The sequence below is a fragment of the Sceloporus undulatus genome, chromosome 2 (assembly GCF_019175285.1).
Source record: "Sceloporus undulatus isolate JIND9_A2432 ecotype Alabama chromosome 2, SceUnd_v1.1, whole genome shotgun sequence".
Classification (NCBI taxonomy): domain Eukaryota; kingdom Metazoa; phylum Chordata; class Lepidosauria; order Squamata; family Phrynosomatidae; genus Sceloporus; species Sceloporus undulatus.
In genome coordinates this window covers 292,490,525-292,511,462 of record NC_056523.1, presented here as the reverse complement: position 1 = coordinate 292,511,462, position 20,938 = coordinate 292,490,525, and the positions used below count along the sequence as shown (strand labels likewise).

The window sequence follows — 20,938 nt, the reverse complement described above, 5'->3', positions numbered from 1 at the left end:
TTTCCCCATTCTCTCTCCCCAGGAATCTGTTTGAAGCCCTCTTTATCAGGTTTGCAAAGCTCCTGACCCCACCCCCAATACTGCTTGTAGTCCACAAGAGGTACTCCCCATCATCCACAAGGAGATCTACAGTCCATAAAATCCTTATATGTAGCTAGCTGACCATTTTCAGTACCTTCCTTCCCCAACTAGGACCTTTAATCAGGGGAGAGATATGAAACATTGCTTGAGCACCCAGTTCCTTCACTTTCCTACCTGATCTTACAGGAGGTGGTGATTTCATTGCAGCCACAAAAGGGGGGGGGGTACTGGCAAAAGTTATCAGGACCACAAGGATGGCAGTGATTTTCTTCCCCTCAGGCAGCAGCAGAGCTTGACTGACCTCTTTTGACTGGTTATTTGAATAGCTGCGTAGTCAGTCCCTGCCTAGTAGAAGAAGCACAGTTACTTAAACAGACAAAGAAATAGCTGCTACTCACAGGATTTAAAAAACTAAGTATGCAGTGGAGAAGTTGCTTGCATGAAGTCCTGACATCTTATGTCTGAAATATTAACTAGCTAACTGGCATTTGCAGAAGCCCAGCCATTTCTCTATTGCATAGAGGTGTGTGTGTGTGTGTGTGTGTGTGTGTGTGGACATTGGGGCTTTGCAGGTGGATGTCAGGAGCTGCGTCTTCCAGCTCCCTGCCATTGGTTAAATGGGTTATTTCACCTGCTTAGCATTTGTTGGTATATTATATTAGTGAGCCAGCATGATGTAGTGGTTTGAGCATTGGAGACCAGAGTTCAAATTTGAACTCAGCCATGAAATCCATTGGGTGACCTTGGCATGGCACATTCTCTCAGCCTCAGGGGATGGCAATAGCAAACCCTCTCTGAAGGAACTTTCCAAGAAACCCCCATGATAGGTTCACTTATGGGTCGCCATAAGTAAAAAGCGACTTGAAGGCACATAACATCAATATATTATTTTAGATAGGGATGCTGCAAAGTGATGGATAATGTCTCTCTGGCTTTGCTTTGCGAATGAAGATTCAGGAAGGACTCATCCCGCGCTTTGTACAAGTGCATTGGTGACTAAAAAGGCCAGTCCAGGACAAACAGGTCCTGTTGCAGAAAGCACAGTGGAAAGTCTCCTTGGGTGATGTTTCCAGGTTGCAGTTCTTTCTGCGTTGTCATTTCTCTTCAAGACTTGTTCGGCGTGAGATTTAGAAAAAAGCTGCAGCATCGTGGATAGTGCATCTCCATGCCTCCTGATGCGAGACCAGGGCAGACCATTGTTGGTGATCAATTTGGCCGAGCCTGAGATGTTGTATCTCTTATTTGGAGCGCCCCTCTTACGCTGACCCGTGGCGAGTTCACTGTAGAGTATTATTTTTGGGAGGCGATGGTCCTCCATCCTGGAAACGTATCCTGCCCAGCGCAGCTGCGTCCTCAATAGCATGGCCTCAATGCTGGTTAATTGCTAGAACTGTTGTCCACATTCCTTGGTGATTATTGAACAGATGGAAAGAAAGTAGAGACTGGGGTAGGCAGATCCATGGTCATTCTCTTGGAAACATTTGTGGTGAGAAAAGGAGATGGGTGCCCCTGAGAAAAAGAAGAGCAAAGAATGTTTTGATGAATGAGGAAGTAGCCAACTTAAGAGTTGAAATTGTGTGTGCTTTAATTAAGCTTTGCTTACACTTGGTGACAATAAAGTGTAGTTTTTTGAATAAAGGTTTCCTGTATTTTCACCTCTGAAATGTGTATTTCTGAACTAAGTGGTTCCTGTACATGACAATGGAAATGGAAAAAAGATTGGTGGTTTACCTCCATCCTCACTTCCCCCTCCCTTGCAACAGCACACATTTCTTTGACCAATTCTCTGGCAGACAGGAAATCTTGGTCTGGAACTGCAGCTGGTGGTAGAGTTGAAGGGGAAAACAACCCACACTCATTTATTGTAAGAGATTTCCATTTCCACTATGTTTTTTGTTGTTCGCATTTCATACTATCACAAAAATCTGCTGAAGGTCAGAAAAACCATTGGTAGTGATGTGGAGTGTTACTTGTGCTTCTAAACTTAGGTTTTAATAAGCTAGTAGCAACTAGGTGTGTATCTTTAAAGTGCTATTTTAAAAGATGGCTATAAAAGCCTCACCATCTCCTCAAGTGCACTTGACATCTGAAGTGATTTTGTCCCTCAGCCCCAAATTCTACTTGACTGAAAAGAAGAGGAGATTTGTGTGTTTAAAAACAGGTACTAGAGTTAAAAGTATTTGTTGTATTTAGACCTGTCTCCATCAGAGACGTTGCTGGTCTCTTGGGTGTGAGACTCTTTCTCTGTGTCTAACAAAAAAAGTAACAATAACAATTCCTTTTACTAACTAACCAAACTAGATGGGAAATGAAATCTGTGATTAGATATTCTGATGTTTCTGGTTTCCATTGTTACAGTGGAGTCCATTTTTATTGAATTATTGGCCCTTGGCTAGCTGGGCAATGCTCTAAAATTGCCAGGAGGAGCAGTTGGCCAAGAATAGAGGGTTGCAGGAAAAATGGGAAGAAGGTTGTGCTAGTGGCCATTGTCTAGCACAGCATTGGATTTAGACAGGCGGTATCTGACCTGGGGATTATCTACACATTTTATTTTGCAATGTGGCTATTCGAATAATTTCATTTGAACAGTGTCTCTGAATATCTCTGCAAATTCTTTTGCCAGCATGTGTCACCACTGCAAATAAAGATGGAGTCGATGATGTGGATGTATTCGAAACACATTCAAGACATGCAGAGTTTTATCCCAGGTCTATCCGCATTAGTTATTCACACAGGCGACAGTGTGAATCTTTCAGAAAAATGCAGGGGGGGGGGAAATGAAATCGATTACCCTGGGATTTGTGGGGGGTTTTGACAGTCCCCCCCCCCACTTAATCGGATGCATTCAAAATTGATGTGAACAACACAGATTCAACCCACATTCTACCAGGATTATCTACACTGTCTGAATAACCCCATAATTTCTGTTACGTTGTTCCTATAGAGGATATATATTTGATCTACAGTGCTTAGATTGTTCTGAGTTTCTCATTTGCTATGTTAGATTTTTAAAAATACTAATAGAGACCCCAGTTTCATATGAGTTAGAAACCCCTTAGCCCTACCTGCAGTTCTCTTTCCCTCCTTTCCCGCTAAGCACTGGCTCCATGCTCTTTCACCTCCAAACTCAAGTGTTCTTACTCTCTCCTTACCTCCATTGGGAAACAGGTGATCTTTCTGTTTTCACCCACCCTGTGCTGCTGTTCATCATTCCCTCTGCATTTTTGTTTTCTCTCTCCTACCTTTCATTTCCTTTTTCTCACTAGTGTTTCTCTCTCTCTCCATGCAGGGATGGTAGGGCCCCAGGCCCCATCCACTGTCAACTCTGGCCAAAATAGGTGGCCCCTGACCTGATGCCCATAGACCTCAAGGGCAAAAAGCTTGCCCATTCTTCCTGTCTAACCAAGGGGGTTGTCTGAAGTGTGAGAAAGGGGAAGCGTGCTCTTTCTATTCTCCTGAAACAGACCTGCAAAGTGTGAGGGGGTTCTTAACCTCATGGAACATGTCCTCACAGTCCCTAATCCCCTCCTGCTTCAGGCACTGACTGAGAACCTATGCGGTGTAGTGGTTTGAGAGTTGGACTACAATGTTGGAGACCAGGGTTCAGTTCCCAGCTCGGCCACCCACATGAAACCCACTAGGTGGGCAAATCACATGCCCTCAGCCTCAGGGAAGGCAATGGCAAACCTTCTCTGAACAAATCTTGCCAAGAAAACCCTGTGATGGGACCACTATAGGTCAGAAAGGAATTGAAGGCACGCAACAATATTATTCCCAGTACCAACTTCTCTTGGCTACAGACTTAATGGATAGACTCACACAAGGTCCTTTCATGCACGAACCACAAGAATGGGTTCCATACACAAAAAAAGTATAACTGTGCTGCTGACCATATTTCGCCCCACCTCCTACAGTGCACCTGCTCTTCCAGACTTCTGTGTATTGTGTGAAGGGGAATAAGGCTATATTTGTGAAAGCTTTTCCACATAAGAACTTGCATTGCATGGTAATCCAGGAACAGTTCAGCCAGCATCTCCTTCAGACCTTTGCTTTGTGTAAGGAAACTAAGGGAGTAGGTGCAAGGAGTTAGATTACTGGATTATCATTATCTTTTACTTGTAAGAAACCTTTTTACATAGAGAGCCACATAGAGGCCTACAGTCTGTTTTAATACCAGTTTCTATAGACTTTTTCTCCTCTGTTTAGATGTAGTTGCCATCAGCATTCTGTAATCTGACAGAGTCTTGGTAGGATTTTTAATTTTTAACATCCATTTTGATTAGATTTTCCAGATTTTTGTTTACATAAATTTCCATACCTGGGGAATCTACAAATATGTAGCACTCCTGGCTTTGATATTTGATTTTCAACAATTTCTTTTGATTGTTAGAAGGAATGTTGATAGTTAAATGGAATCTCCAGTGTGAAAGGCAGTATGCCACTGAATACCAAGTCTTGTTGTCTTTGTGCTCTGCTAGTTGGCTTTCTGGAGGCCTATAGTTGCTTGATTAGATGGACCTTGGTCCATCTCATGCTCATATGTTGTGTCTTGCCACAAAAGGGCAGAGGCCTGGAAGATAAAAAATTATCATTGGACATAGTTCAAATGAAATCAAGCATGCTGTTGAGATAATGTTTGTTTGCTTATGTCTCATTTGATAGTCCTAACTAGAGAAAGTTTAGCACATCTTAGTTGCATTGATTTGTGAAAACATGTGCACGGTCTTCAAGATTTCAGGCAGTGAAGCTAAAATCACAAAGATGTTATTAAATTGATTTTTCTTCACTCTACAGATAGGAAAACACAGTCATATTAATTGCCATCTTCAGGGAAAACTGTGGACACTGTATGTTAATGAATTACTAAAGCATAGGGTTATTTTGCTAGGATGATTTTAGCACACTGGATGTTTATCAATCTGTTAAATGTGGTCAAGTCTAGAATTTTAGAATAATAGAATCATAGAATTGGAAGAGACCTCAAAGGCCATCATGTCCAACTTCCTGGCATGCAGGAAGATACAGTCAAAGCATCCCCAACAGATGGCCATCCAGCCTCTGTTTAAAAACCTCCGAAGAAGGAGACTCCAACACACTCCACTGTCAACCAGCTCTTGCTGTCAGGATGCTTTTCCTAATGTTTTGGGGGAATATCTTTTCCTGTAGTTTGAATCCATTGATCCAGGTCCTATTCCCTGGAGCTTCAGAAAACAAACTTGCTCTATCTTCAGTATGACATCCTTTCGAATATTTAAACAGGGCCACCCTATCACCTCTTAACCTCCTCTTCTTCAGGCTAAACATAATCAGCTCCCTACGTTTCTCTTCATAGGGCATGGTTTCCATACCTTTCACCATTTTAATCGCCCTCCTCTGGATACGCTCCAGCTTGTCCACATACAATTGAGGTGCCCAGAACTGGACACAGTATTCCAGGTGAGGTCTGACCAAAGCAGAACAGAGTGGTACTATTATTTCCCTCCGTCTAGCCACTATACTTCTGTTGATGCAGCCTAGAATCCTATTGGCTTTTTTAGCCACTCATAAGGAGGAGTACTGGGTATCCTGCTCTTCTCTGTGGGGAAACATGAAGCGTAGTTCTCTGTGGGGAAACATGAAGCGTAGTTCTCATGAGAAACCCAAAACAGTTTGATAGTATAGTTGTTTCTTTTGACTGTTTGTAAGGAAAAATTGTTCCCTAAAACAGATTAGATCCTGATGCTTGGGGTTTTATTCAGTTTCTGATTTTCCAAACTTCACTTTGTTTAATCCTTTTCCTTTATCAGTAAGGATTTTTATGTGTGTTTATCTTAATACACAGATTTGTCACACTTATTTTTAAAAGCATTCCACTAAACTATTGCATCGTTTCTATGTTCCTCCCATCCATAATAAATGTTCTCAGAAAATTTGGAGGACTCCTGTGAGTCTAGTCCTTATGGAGACTGTACCTAAACATGAGCTTGTGGTGTCATGAACTTGTATTTGGAGTTTGATTTATTGCAAATCAAATGTAGTTTAATTTATTGATTTGAATATTAGAGAATAAAGTAAGGAACTGTTGGTGGAATGAACACTGGATTCAGGCAAGGTGTCTGTTTTAACAACATTGAAAACAGAGAGGTAGTGGTCATTGAGGAAAGAAGTTGAATAAAATCATTGTATGTACCTTGAAGGAATTTAGATGGTCCCCACAGTTGGTGTCACACCATCTGTGGGACAGGAGGAAGCTGTTAGTTTCATTATGACAGGGGTGGGGATCAGGAAAAGCTTTCACTCTTGGTTATTGCAGTGATCACCATGGAAGTCTTCACATTTGGTGGGCTGAAGGATTGGAGCCCCACATTTGGCCACAGTGATGGGTTTGCTCATGACTGGTGGTACTAATGAGATTTCCCAAGTGGAATTTGGTGGGTTATGGGTTGGGGAAAAACCCACAGAGCTGCTGTTAAATGGGATCACTTCTTAATGATGATCTCTAAGATCTGCTCTGTTAAATTGGCACAGTATCTGCAAAATTTTGATTTGGAGATAGTCTGCAAAAACAAGTAAGCGTTTTCTGTGACCGTTGGGAAGGAACATTGCAGTGGCTGTTTGGTGCTGTTTTAGATTCAGATCCTCTCAATTTTATAAAAGTTGGATTTAGCCACAATAAATAAAGAATGCTTCACACATCTTATTGAGATGCCATGCAAGGCTATTTAGCATACTTACTTAAACATAATTCCACATATGCTCATTTTTTTCAAACAAGCATTAGAGAAAACAAAAAAATTGTTGTTTAAATGTATATTTACTGTCTATTTTTTATAGGTGACTGAGCTGGAGTGTGTGAGTAGTCAAGCAAATGCTGTCCATACTCACAAAACAGAGTTAAACCAGACAATACAAGAATTAGAAGCAACGCTGAAGAAAAAAGAAGAGGTACTTGCTTTCTTTTGTACATTACCTTATGTAATAGCCTGCAGTATGTGTCATTTATACTTTTCATAGTGTTAAGTGTTAAAATGGTTATAGAAGTTGGAATGCATTCTTTTATTGAGTAATAAAGAAGAATCAATATTTCAGTCTGGGACTGATCATAATAAAAATCATCAATCAGTTTCTTAATGCAAGCTGGACATTCATCAGAAATTCATGGCAGATATCGAACCTGCAGTGTCCCCTCCTAAAGTCCAGCCTCACTCCACCCAAACACTTAGGCTTTTGTCAGTGGGCGTTTTTAAAAGTCTAATGGCTGAATGAGGAGAATTCGGGGAGGTTGCAGCAATGGAGGGAAGGCTTCCTTCTGTGCTGTGACACTCCCCACCCCGCCCCCACCCCTTTTTTCCACTGGACATGCTAACTGGGAGATTCTGAGATATGTGTTCCAAAAAAAGCAACTTTTCCAAGTTCATCTCTTTTTTCTTTTCCTACTACTATGCACTAAAAGGTAAATGTAAAGCTATTCCCCGTTGACAAGGTTGTCAAGCCATGTTTGACCATACTAAGCCAAAGAGCCAGTGTTGTCAGAGACTACTCTGTGATCATGTGGCTAGAGAATACTGTGCACTACTGCCAGGGGAAAAAATTAAGAGAAAAATACTCAGGAGCAAAACTGGGAAAGGAGGACTCAGATGCTCCTTCTTGGCCATCAATGTATATGAAACCATCCCCAACACTCTTTTGGCATGGTGTGAAGATGATATCCCCCTTTCCCACCCCCCTTCACATTAGTCCCACCCTGAATAGTATCCAGGGCTCAGGTAAGAGCCAATTGGCCAAATATATGTTGGCTTAAAGCACTAAAAGCAGACCTCTTTGTTTCTGCAAACCTCAGGGTTCCCCAAATAAACTGGCCCATCCCTGTTTCCAAGTGACTACATTTTGGCTATGGTTTTGTTGACATGACCACTTGAGTTTGCTATCCAGAGTTATTATCGCTGTCTGACTGCATCTAGAATAGCCAGTAAGTTATAGTTCAGACTTGGAAAATACATTTGATCTATAAGAAGTAGCTTGGTAAGATAAAAGACAAACATGACCTCAGTGGGCAAATTAATGAATCAAGTTAACTATACAGGTGCATCTACAGGTAGCCGCGTTGGCCATATAGCAAATCCAATAATATCCAAACAATTATATCTTTATTGGGCCAAACAAAATGCACAATTACATGTTGCAAGCTTTCAAAGTCACACCGCTTCTTCATCAGGCAAACAAGTTCATGTGACAGAAAGCAACATTATGTCTTTATTGAGAAGCAGATTTGGTTCTTGATGTTTCAGAATGACAAATGATTAATCATAAGATTTAATCTTATTTCAAAAGGCAGCAGATCAGTGTGGTCTTCTTAAAAATATGAAAGCATACTGACAAACGGGCAGACATTAACCTGTTTCCAACAGATTGCTTTTATATTCTGGTTTTAAGTATCTGGAATGTCTGCCGTATTTGAATTAGAGGCACTTTCTCTGGAGATTATGAATGACAGAATGACCCTTACAGTATGGGGCCATGCAGTGGTAGGAAATTCAAAAAGCCTCTGTGCTGCCTCTAGTGAAGCACACTCACTTCCCCAAAGAGTGAATAATAGGTAGGGATTACCATTTATATCGTATCTGTAGTTTCAGAAGCATATTATTCTTTTTCTGTCAGTAATTGGCACCAGATGATTCAGAGGAAAGGTCAAGATACCTCACTGCATTTCCAATATAACTTGCTTTTGTGGAAAATTCTTCCTAGTCACCTAACTGGTAGAATTTTATTACACTGAGAAGTGGTGCTTCCATGAACATCTACTTTAAATGTTGCAGTCCTTGCCATTTTATCTCCAGAGCTTTAAATCCTTTAAAAATGTCTCCTACTTCTGTCATTCATTTTAAACTTTGTATCCCAGAAGTACAGTCTAGAAATGAGTCTACCAGACATTATGCAAAGCACAGTAATATCAGCATTATATTTGCCTATGTGATTTCACTATTGCTTTAGACAGGAGTGGCTCTCCAGATGTTGTTGGACTATGTGGCTGGTTGTGATGTATAATGAGAGCTGCAGTTCAACAGCATAATATGCTTCTGAGACTACAGATGCGTGTTTCTCATCTCTCTACTTTAGACCTTAATCCTCTGTCTCATTCATTCTTATATTTGCATACTAACATAGGCTTCCTTGGGCCAGAACTTGGGGAGAGGGGGATGATCACAGTTCCCAGAATGCCCTAGCCAGATACAGGCTAGGTGATTTTGGGTGGTATGCATTCCCCCCCCCCCCCACAAAAAAAGAGTTTTTCCACACTCTGCATGTTGCCCTGGTTATAACCTCACCAGTACCTAATCTAAAAATCATGTCCTTATCCTCAAAAGCTTTTTTTTTTTTTTGGCAAGGTGTCTCCATCATTAGCAGAATGTGCTGAAAAACTGGCTGTTTTGACAGCTGGCTCCTGATGAATCAGCTCCTGTCACTGCTACATAATCACCAACAGCCCTATAGTCCTAGAGTAGAAGTGGTGCTCGCTTCTCGAAAATGAGTGTTTGTGTGTTTTCAAGGCCATAATGCTGCCCAAGTGGCTCTTAGGGTGACATTTTAAGAGAGATGGCAGCAGTCTGGCCCTCAGTCACCTCCTTCTTGTGCTGCACACGTACTTGCTGCAGCATTGGCAATGCTAAGCCATATTTTCTGTTCGCTGGCATGGGATTATGTTCTTACATATTGATGTACAAAGAATATTTCTTCAAGGTAATGATCAAATATGGCATACTAGACTATAAAAGACCTAAAGCCACAATGACATTCTTTCCCTGCGTTTATTCAGCAGCACAGACATTTATGTAAATTCATTACCCAAGTTGAACTGTGCAGCATGTACTGCTCATTGTTGGCAGGTAAATCATGGAACGGAGTTGCTGATTCCAGGTCTTATTGTTACAGTAACCAGATGTTTGATGTCAGTTCTGATACAATAAGGTTCATTTGTCTAGAACATAAATTAGTGTCTCCATTAAGGGTCAGTTTGGGTAATGCAGTATTTTATTCCCCATAGGAAATAGAAAAACTGAGACAAGAAATTGATAATGCAAGAGAGCTTCAGGCACAGAGAGACTCCTTAACGCAGAAGCTACAAGTAAGTATCCAGATCGGCAGGGCTGTGTCTGTATAAATCTAAAGATGTGGAAGAACGGTGGACAATTGGGGATCTTTGAATCTTGTGCAGAATGCCATTTGGAGGTACCAGTGGCAGTAATTTCCCACTTGCTGCTTTGGAGGTGCCATCTCTGTTCCTACAACAGTGGTATGATCATTGCCATGTACTGAAAGGAGAGAAGCTTTGTCATAGTTCAAGGGAAAGCTTTGTTTGACTCTACTAAATGAGTACACAGTTATAGCACCAGAGGAGAAGAACACAAATCTTCCCAAAAGTCAAAAGCTGAAATGATCAACACTGGTGGGAGTGCAGAGTTGGCTGAATGCCATTTTGTTTTTATTAAAGGGTTGATTGTGCACTCTTGGAGCAGAGCAGAGGAGCCGGTACTCGATACCAAGCTGACCACTAAACTAGGAGAGCCATGCTTTGCACAACTGGCAAATGTGAAAATGGTTTTTTAAAAGTTTTTAAAACCATTAAAAATGAGAGAAACTGATCACTAACCCCACCTTCCACCTGCTGTTTTCACTGGAAGGAAAAGTTCTCTTCATGTCAGTGGAAGAGTTATGACAGAATGATACAGGTACTCTGTTCACAGCAGAGGGTTAGTGGTGTGGTTCCTTTCCATCACTGAGAGAAGTGACCAGTGGGGTCCCACAGGGTTCTCCCATGGGCCCAGTGCTGTTCAACATCTTTATCAATGACTTGGATGACAGAATTGGGGGCATACTTATCAAATTTGCAGATGACACTAAATTAGGAGGAATAGCTAACACCTGAGAAGACACTTACCCCCAAAGTCAGGGTCCCCATCCTGATCAGTTTCTCTCATTTTTAATGGTTTTAGGCTGCATGAAAAAAGTATAGTGTCTAGATCAAGGGAAGTAATAGTGCCACTCTATTCTGTATTGGTCAGGCCCCACCTGGAATACTGTGTCCAGCTCTGGACACACAATTCAAAAAGGATGTTGAGAAACTGGAGCGTGTCCAAAGGAGGGCAACCAAAATGGTGAAAGGTCTGGAAACCATGCCCTATGAGGAATGACTTAGGGAGATGGGGATGTTTAGCCTGGAGAAGAGACGGTTAAGAGGTGATATGATAGCACTGTTTAAATATTTGAAGGGATGTCATATTGAGGAGGGAGCAAACTTGTTTTCTGCTGCTCCAGAGAACAGGACTCGGAACAATGGATGCAAACTACAAGTAAAGAGATTCCACCTCAACATTAGGAGGAACTTCCTGACAGTAAGGGCTGTTTGGCAGTGGAACACACTCCCTCAGAGAGTGGTGGAGTGTCCTTCCTTGGAGGTCTTTAAGCAGAGGCTGGATGGCCATCTGTCGAGGATGCTTTGATTGTGATTTCCTGTATGGCAGGGAGTTGGACTGGACGACGCTTGTGGTCTCTTCCAACTCTATTATTCTATGATTCTATGGTTAAATGCCCCTAACCACCTTCCAGGCTCCCAATCTGGATCAACCGCCTGTGCATTAAAATATACAAGTGACAGACTCACAAGTTGCATAGATGGCATCTCATCTAGTTAAGCTCTGATAGAGTGGCTAACAAATAACCTTAAAAGTAGTTCCAAGATCACAATGGGGGAGGGTGGCTATGGCCTCATTTCAACAGTGAGATCAAAGACACTGCCTAGTAGGTCATCTCTCTCACAGGAATTCTTGTGACACGTCTTCAGATAGTGTTGAGGTTATCACTTAACGAATGGTGAAAGCCTGAAAACCAGGTTTGCTTGGTTATAACAAATACTAAACATTATGCAGAACATATGACCAAAAAAGCAAGAAAAGGGCAAAAGCTATGTGTGCAAATTACCTGAAGGCTAGTAGAGAATTGCAGGTTGTAGGGCACAATCCATTCCCAGACAGGGAAGCCTAGCAAAGTGCTCCATGGGGTGTTGTTCTTTGCTAAGGGCCTGCTTCGGAAATCCAATGCATGACTCTGACACCTACACCCTGCCCTTGCTTTTGCCCAGGTGCAAATAACTGGCAACTGGTATAACGTACTCGGATGAGAGACAAAATGGAAATAAAGGGCAGTCAAGTATGTGTGCACTTGCATGGAGGAGAATGAGGTGGGCAATTTATGCATCCTTTGATAGGGAGCTATGCCCACTTGGCAGTCAGTAGTGCCCTTTCATTGTTGCAGGGGCATGAAAAACAAATGTTGAGAAATGATGTTTTAAATTGAAACGTAAATGTAAAGGAAGCCGGGATAGAAGGAATAGCAACGAAATAGCTTTGTAGATAGGTTCAATTTTTATGTTGTCTGTCAGACTGAATGAGATATATGTTTAACTGAGGTAGTGCTAACTGGTGTTAAGCTTGATGGATGTAGAATTTATAGTTGTATATGTTTTCTGTTTTTTTTTTCTTTTTTTTCTTTTTATTTGTATGTTGGTTTGTAATTGTGTGTTTTAAGTGCAATAAAATTTATAAATAAATAAATAAATAAATAAATAAATAAATAAATAAATAAATTGAAACTCCACATAAAGCCTAAGGGAGGCCTATATACACCCTAGTGCCTTCTGGGTAAAGTGCCCCAAAATAGCACATTTGTCAAAAGTGAAGTGAAGAAACATTGAAAAACTTTCCATGCCAGAGTCTGTGTTGGCTAAAGATAGGCATGTGTGTTTGAATGTGTGCATGTGTGAAAAACAGGAAATTACATCAATTTTTCTTCAGTGGTGGCTGGGCAGTCCCTTGTCAGTGAGGCAGTAAATTCACTGTGGGTTTTGGTTTGAACCTTACGGGGGTTATCCAAGATGCTCTGAATGCTGTGAATATGAAATTTCCTACCAGCAGTGCCTGGTGGCTGCCATGTCAGCAGGGTGGTGAGTCCATGCCAAGTTTTAGACCAGACTTTAAAAGCACTATCCAATTTCACAAACTCTATCCTCAAAATAGGGTCAGCCCTATTTTGGGGATAGGGTTTATTAAATTGGATAGTGCTTTTAAAGTCTGGTCTAAAACTTGGCATGGACTCACTACCCTGCTGACATGGCAGCCCCTAGTACTACTGTACATTTCTGCTAAAAAAAAAAAAGTCTGAGCTTTTTTACTCCAGACCTTGGACTTCATTTTATCTTGCTTCTCTATAGGAGAAAACCAGACTTGGAGGGGAAGCTAGGATGAATGTTTGCTGAAACACAGTTGCCACATAAAAAACACTTTTCTTATATACCTGTTAAAATTTATGGTAGGACATGGTAGGAAATTTCATATTCACAGCATTCAGAGTTGCATTTTTAGCAACTTGTTATAGGCAGTGATGTCTTTCATCTCTTCAAATGAGCATTTTTGTTAGCACTTTATTGCCTTTAAATTTTCACACTTGAGTTCTTATGGTTGCATGGTCAAATTACTTGGAAATAAGCAGAGGAATGATAGTCATGTATACATGATGTCATAGTCTATTATTAGCAAGATACTGCACTGTACATTTTAGTTTGACATGTGATACCATTCAGTGGGAGGTGTGCCCTTGAGGAACATCTAAAATGGATTCATAAATATGTGGAATGAAATAATCCTTTGCAAAACTGTTTTATGAGGTGATGCTTTCTTTTATGTAAAAAAAAAAAGTCCATTGTTAAGTGAAAGAGCATTCAGCATATTAAATTTTAACCATCTTGTTAAAAACAACCTAAACCCAGATCCTGCCAAAAGCAAAATCTGGCTTCTAAAACTCTCTTATAATGGAATTCTTTCAAAATAGATTAAAATATGTGACTTATATTATTTTTTTTAGTCCTAACTAGAAGAGACTCATTGAAACAAGTGTTGACTAGTGGTCAACACATGGGTACATCTTGTTGCTTCAGTGACTGTATTCTGGTTGGAACGAACAATAGGATTCAGGCATAGGTTACTATGATGGTAAGGAGGGAGAGTATACAAAATCCTCTCAGGCAGCCCACTCACTTGTATTCCCTTCCTAACTGCACCAGAAGCAGTGAGAAAGGCACTTTTTTGTCCCTACTACCCACCCTATAGCATGTTGTCTTGTCTATCTTTCCTTGGATGAGTTTCAGCTGGTGGAACCTCGTCAAATGGACAGGGTTCTTAGTAATGCTTGTTTGACTACCTATGTATTGGCTCCTTGATCCTCCTCTTTCTTTCAAATCAGTAGGGAAAGATAGGCAGCTGGGCCAGGGAGGTGATTATTGGCTTTTTATGAGAGAAGGTGGCCATTGATGCCTTAAAAAGATGGTGGTAAGACCATTCTTAAGGCCTTATCACCTGAAGCCATAAAATCTTTTAATATATTGAGACTAGTGGCAAATGTCCCTTTCTTGGGCAAGATCCATAAGTGGAAGGTTACGGACCAGTTCCAGACACCATTGGATGAAGCCATTTGTCTGGCTTAATTTTATTTGGAGTTCAGGGTTCTGATGCAAGAACTGGCTTTTGATACAACAGCTTGCCTTGGTCCCAATATGCAGTCATCTGTGTTGGGGAGAGACCTATTTATTCTCTCTGATCTCACAGCTTTTAATGCAGTGAACATGGCATCCTTTTGGAGAGAATGATTTGGGACTGAGGGCTATGGCTTGCAGTATTTCTGCCTTTAAATAGCTAGAGAGACTAGAGAGTTTTTATTTTGTTTTTTAGAAAAAGGTGTCCAAAATGCAACTACTTTCAAGGGGAGGGGCAGATAAACCTTGCTCTGCAAATGAAACTCCCATGGGCCCAGGCTAGCCCAGCTTGATAGGAGATGCACTGTAACATTTGCAAGGCCACAAGTTTGACGATCCCTGTTCAACAGCTTGCCAATCTTCCAACTTAATGCAGGACAGACACGATTCTGGTCCCACACTGTAGTGTATTTTCTATCTGGCTTGCCCCAGTGCCACATAAACAGAAAACTTTTAAAATGTAGTACTGTCTTGGCAAATCATATCCTCTCCCTCTTTGTCTTCAAGGAAGTGGAAGTGCGAAACAAAGACCTGGAAGGACAACTATCTGATCTGGAGCAGCGTCTGGAGAAAAGTCAGAGTGAACAAGAAGCTTTTCGCAATAACTTGAAAACACTTTTAGAAATTCTTGATGGCAAAATCTTTGAACTAACAGAACTACGAGATAACCTGGCCAAGCTAATAGAATGCAGCTAAAGGAAATGGGAATTCAGTGCCAACCTTCTTAAAGATGCACTGTCTCTCTTCATAGGACTTTGTTGGGCTCTGCATCAAAGTTGCACAAAATTAGGAAAATGCTCTTCCAGGAGGGCCTGTTTTAAATTTTCAACAGTATATTTCAGTGTAAAATTTTAGAATTCAGCTTGTAGCTAGTTGGAAAAAAAATAACTTGAATTACAAATTACCTCCTTGTATATAATTGGCCATAGATAACTCGAAAGATATTAACAGTAATTGAATGCAATCCTTTTCTAATTATTAGACAGTGAAATAATGAGAAGTACCCCAAATGGCATACCTTCTAGTGTTAGACACAATGTAGATCTGTTTTATTTTATTTTCTTGATCAAGGTACCTAATAGCTGTGTTTTGTGCAAGAACTTTGTGATGACAGCCCTGTCTTTTGTTGTAATCTTAATCATTTCTCAGGATATTTTGCACTGTTGAGAAACAGTGCATTAACAATTAATTCTTGCCAGGAGTGAGAGAGCTTTGCATCTTTAATTAAAGCCTAGTGAATAACTGCTTGTATAGAGTTCTTCCCTTTTTTATACTGGAAGATACTGTATTTATTTATGATGTTCACTCTGGTGTTTAACAATATTGTCCAGTGTAAGGTTTACTTTTCCCTGCTTTTAGTCCATGTATGTAGAAGTTCTGTATTCCATTTTGTTACACATTTTGAAGCCAATCTGTGAAGACAGGTGAGTCCCTCAAAAGTATTTTAAAATTCCCTATACACGGATAAGTATAAGGGTCAATCTAGTCTTTTTAAATGTCACATGGGTTTATTTCATGGTGTTACTGAGATACATTTTAATAATTTATTTAGCAAAAAACCTTAATGCTGTAGAAATAGAGTCATAGACAGAGCATTCTCTTTATGTTGACCTCCCTTGCTCAGTCACTTTCTTTTTTAAGACCCAGTAGAATGGTAAGAAATTGATACAGGATTTCTCGCTCTCTCATTTTCTATGTGTTGGGATCTTCACGTCTTATCAAAAAACCACACCAGGCAATATTCTGAATTCAAAACAGGAACTGAATTCAGTTATCCTCAGTGAACATGTTTTAAAGTTGTTTTGATGTAATTTACAAAAGACTTTTGCCAAACATGTATTTCTTTATATATTTTTTAATTTAAAGAGAAAAAAACCTGAAAAGTAAGCCAAGTGTCAGATTTCTGCTTACTGAATGGAAACTGCATTATGGGACAGTCTTGCTGTAAACTGTCTAATATTGGAGAGGATTTTAAAATAGGAATGAAAAAGAATCAACCACAAAGATGCACTGACCTTTTTATTTACACCCAAATTAATTTGAATGTTAAATACAAAATCCAGCTTCAATATAAACTCTGTACAAAAGGCAATTTTTCCACTTAAGGACTGCTATTCAAAACTAGATAATATAAGTCGGGTTTTTTATGTGTGTACTGTATGTATATACTGTATAATACACGCATTCTGATTTGTATTCAAAGTGGGAGAAGATACATGGTTTAATTTGTAAAATGCCATTTTCTTTATCTGTAATCTAACAGCTGTCTCCTGAAATGTCAGGATTACTGTTTAATGAAACACTAAATTATCATGTATTATACTGTATGTACTGTACACATCATTTACATTTCATCCCTATTTTAGACTATTTTATCACTTTATTTATTTATTATTGGGGAAAATATTTTTCATTACATTCATAGGTAAAAGCTTTCTATGGTGAGTTGTTTTTTTCTTTTTTAAACTTAATAGTTAGATGTTGATGATGTGTAATTTTATGAGGTCCAGGACAGTCGTGATTACCTGATTTTAATTTACCTGGAGACGTTTGTACCTGATTCTCTTACTATATGAGTGTCAATTGGAAACATCTTCAGCAAAGTATAAAATTGGTGTAATTGTGAAAGGAATGAAGTATGTACATGCTGAGTGTTCTTAATTATAACAAGTTAGAACAAAAATTCGATGGCAAAAAAAAGTAACATTATTTTTAATGAGATCAAAACTTTTAATACAACATTTACCAGGTGGGAAAACAGTTTACAAAATATTTCCACTTAAATGCTGTGTATATGTGTGGTACAAAAAATTTCTTTGTATATGTACACACACATATGTATATATACAATACATGGAAAAAATTTAAATGTGCACATTTTTAATATTTTCCTATTGAAATTAAATTTAAAAATTGGAAATCAATATTTGAGAATTTCTTTTCTCATGTATATTAAGATGCTTGACTTTGGGTTCTTATGTTTGTAAAAAAATAAAATCTATGAGGGCTGCACCATTGAATTTCCCAAAAAAGTCATCTAATATGTATATGGGATAAGGTGGACTTAAGTGCACATATAAATGAAATCCTATTGTTAAGAATATTTTAATGATCATTTTCCAGTAGGTGGGCATTTAGAAATTGTACTCTAGGAATTGTACTCTGAAGTTCCTAATTAGGAGTTCATACCTACTGTAGGTTCAATACTTCTGTATTAAGAAAATAATTGGCATATGGGAAAAGGTTATGCTGTTTCTCAGAAACAGGTATTATGTATTGTATTTATCATAAGATAAACTGTGGGGATATATACATGCAAGAAAATAATGTTGGGTATTATAGACTTCTGAAACATGCAAAGAACTTGCATAGAAGAACAATCATATTGTGTATAACTTGGTATATGACAAGTATGGAATCTTGTTTTTAAAAAAAACCTTTTAAAACCCAACAAAATACAGTTTTTATTTTGAAATACAGTTGTTGTTCCAGAGAATGTAATTTACTCATTTATTTTCTTCTTGAACTGTTGAATGGATGGCAGCATTTACCTTAATCCTTCAGGTGCTACTGGGTTTTCAATTAGAGTGTCATGTTGTGCAATTCTGATTTTGACATAAAATGGTTTTCTAAGTATATCCCTGTTTGGAAGCTGGTTATTGCAGCCTCTTACTTATAACTCTGTCCAAGAATGTTGTAGCCACTTTATTCATCCAGCACCAACTCCAGAATTAGTTGCTCCCAGAGCATAGGATTCAGCCAGTGAGGATAACCAGCACAGTTGCTTGACTTCAGCTCAGTCCTGTGCATCTTTACTCAAAGTTAAGCCACTCTTTGTCTGGTGAGGATTCCTCTCTAATAAATATGCTTGGAACTGCAACTTTAGTAAGCAAGAGAAAATGTAAACATAGTTCGCTAATTTTCTAAGAAACACATTATGCAAATAAATTAGAATTTATAAGAAGTCCATTTTCTATCTGCATCTTTGTGACATCTCTAGTGGGATCATAATTATATGGCTGGAATCAGAATTGTCCTCCCGTAAACAGAAAAGCTTCTTTCGTTTGCAGAAAGGTCTGAAATCTGCTGGAGGAAGGAAAGTGAAGCAATTTTGGCTGTATTTTCCTTCCTTCTGCAGCTTCACATATTATTTCTCTCAATATTCCAGAGAGTTTTCAGAACAGCAAATTTTCAGGGCTCCAGGGTGACCAGATGTCATACTACAAAGGAGGAATGGGTACCACAAAATGTTGGGCAGTCAAGAAAAAACACTAATATAAAGATAAATTCATTTCCAGCTTATATGACATATGCTGTATGGTTTATTTCCAGCATACTTTACATATACTATATTTTATTATGTATTCAGCCGTATTTTTCTGAAGAACTTAGTTTTGTCAAAATGCCTTGTTGGCTTGCAAGATACTTATAGAACTCTGAGCAAGACAAATGCTTAAAATTGTACTAACTAGCAACAAACCTGTGGCTGAATCTACATTTAAATTATTGCTTTCATTTGTCCATTGTACGTTAAGGGAAAAACCCGTCCAACATTTGCATTGTGTCCTGAAGCAGCTCATTGCCATGTTTGCTGCTTTTTTCCTCTACATGAAACAAATGCACTCTGAGCCCTTGGGGCAAATATTTTCTGTTGCTGTTCCTAGGAAAAAAAGAACTCTGGAAAGATCTATCTTATCCCCCTGTTTGCAGTCAGGACAGGCTGCCAAGTAGATTAGTTTTTCAAAGGGGATCAGCAAATGCAGTATTACTCAATGGACTTCTTAGTCATTCTGAAAATGGAGGACATCTTGTAATTCTTCTTGGATAAAAGGTTGAAATGTAGGACATGTCCTGGAAAAGGAGGGCACCTGGTCACCCTGCAGGGCTCACACAGTTGGCTCCATGATGGATCATCTGAAGTAACCCTCATTGCCTCCAGTAGGACCATCACAGGAATTATAAATCCAAGCCACAGTTATTGTAAACATTCTTACGCAAAGGAACAGTAACATCTTGTTTTAAATTGAGGAGGCTGTGGTTTTATGAACACAAACATTCCCTTAGCCTAGCGTAAATATCCATGTGCAGAGAGATGCTGAACCAACCAGCTCTACACAGCACCACTCCAAGCAGCATTGTGCAAAACATATCAATGACTGGATGCTGTTGTGCAATGTGGAGCTACAATGCACAAACAGAATGTGCAGTCCACAACCACAATGTTCAACTGCAGTGCACAACTGAAATGTGAATTGGAGAACCGATAAATACAGTATGAATCATCAATGTATGTGTAATTCTGCTTCCACCACTGTCAGCAGAATACATCGGTTGCACTTTGGTGAATAGTTTGCCTCCTCTGCATGGTATGCTTTATGCATTCACATGTCACTAACAGAATGCCAACTTTGGTTTTGCAAAGTGCTAGTGAACTGTGTGGGAGTTTTTTTCAAGTAAACATCTTAATAGGCTTGGATTACCAATTAGCTTTCTTCCTTCTTTTGTTAGGCCTCTAGAAAAAGAAGGTTCCTTTTGGAAAACATAAATAAAAAGATAACTGTTTCCATGATAGTTTTGAGAATATGAGCAGTGTCCAATTGATAGGAATAATAGTGAGGGAATTCTGTGAATAATCTTGGACCAAAATACTTCCAGGACATGGGGATAATAAGTGCTTTAGACTAAATACTGGGTTGGTTGGTTGTGCAGAACAGGATTCATTAACTATATCAGTAGTTCATCTGTTTTTGCTTCAATACAAGAATTTGAAAATTGGTTTTTGATATTAGGAGAATACAAAAACTACTGTACCTAGCTAAGCCCTCCTGCTAGGATAGCCATCTAGAGATGAAAAGAAGCTAAATACATTACTGTCTCATTTTGCCAAAGCTAGATGAGAGAGGGGAACCTACAAGTTCAGTGTCACTTCTGTAGACTAATACATTCCATCTTGTGTTGATGTATATTTATGTCCTCGTAGCTTACACACAGAAAAAGTATACTTACGGTAAGTTAATATAATTTAGTATACTAAAAATTAGTACTAATAGGCTTTGCTACAAGATTCCCATGTGGTGCTCCTGTTTAGATTTCCAAGTAGCCAGCCATCATTTTTTTCAAAATAGCATCCAGATGAGGCTTTTTAATTTAGTCTTAAGATACTGTTGGTCAGAATCCTCTATGTCAGTTACAAATGTTCAACCTGTACTTATGCATTTGTGACTGTTATGCATACATTATCCCTATGTGTATCCCTATGCGTAGTGGTTTGAGTGTGGACTATGACTCTGGAGACCA

At 39.3% G+C, this 20,938-nt stretch overlaps 1 protein-coding gene across 2 annotated transcripts in view; it reads left to right on the top strand.

Moving 5' to 3' along the window:
• Nucleotides 1-18,605, top strand: part of HOMER1 (homer scaffold protein 1) — a 106,184-nt gene extending 87,579 nt beyond the window's left edge. For both annotated transcript variants that reach the window (XM_042452304.1, XM_042452303.1), the window contains exons 7-9: nucleotides 6,895-7,005; nucleotides 10,103-10,183; nucleotides 15,149-18,605. In XM_042452304.1, coding sequence (XP_042308238.1) covers nucleotides 6,895-7,005; nucleotides 10,103-10,183; nucleotides 15,149-15,337 — 381 coding nt within the window. In that variant the 3' untranslated portion in view covers nucleotides 15,338-18,605. The remainder of the gene's footprint in view (nucleotides 1-6,894; nucleotides 7,006-10,102; nucleotides 10,184-15,148) is intronic.
• The last annotated feature ends 2,333 nt before the right edge of the window (nucleotides 18,606-20,938 follow it).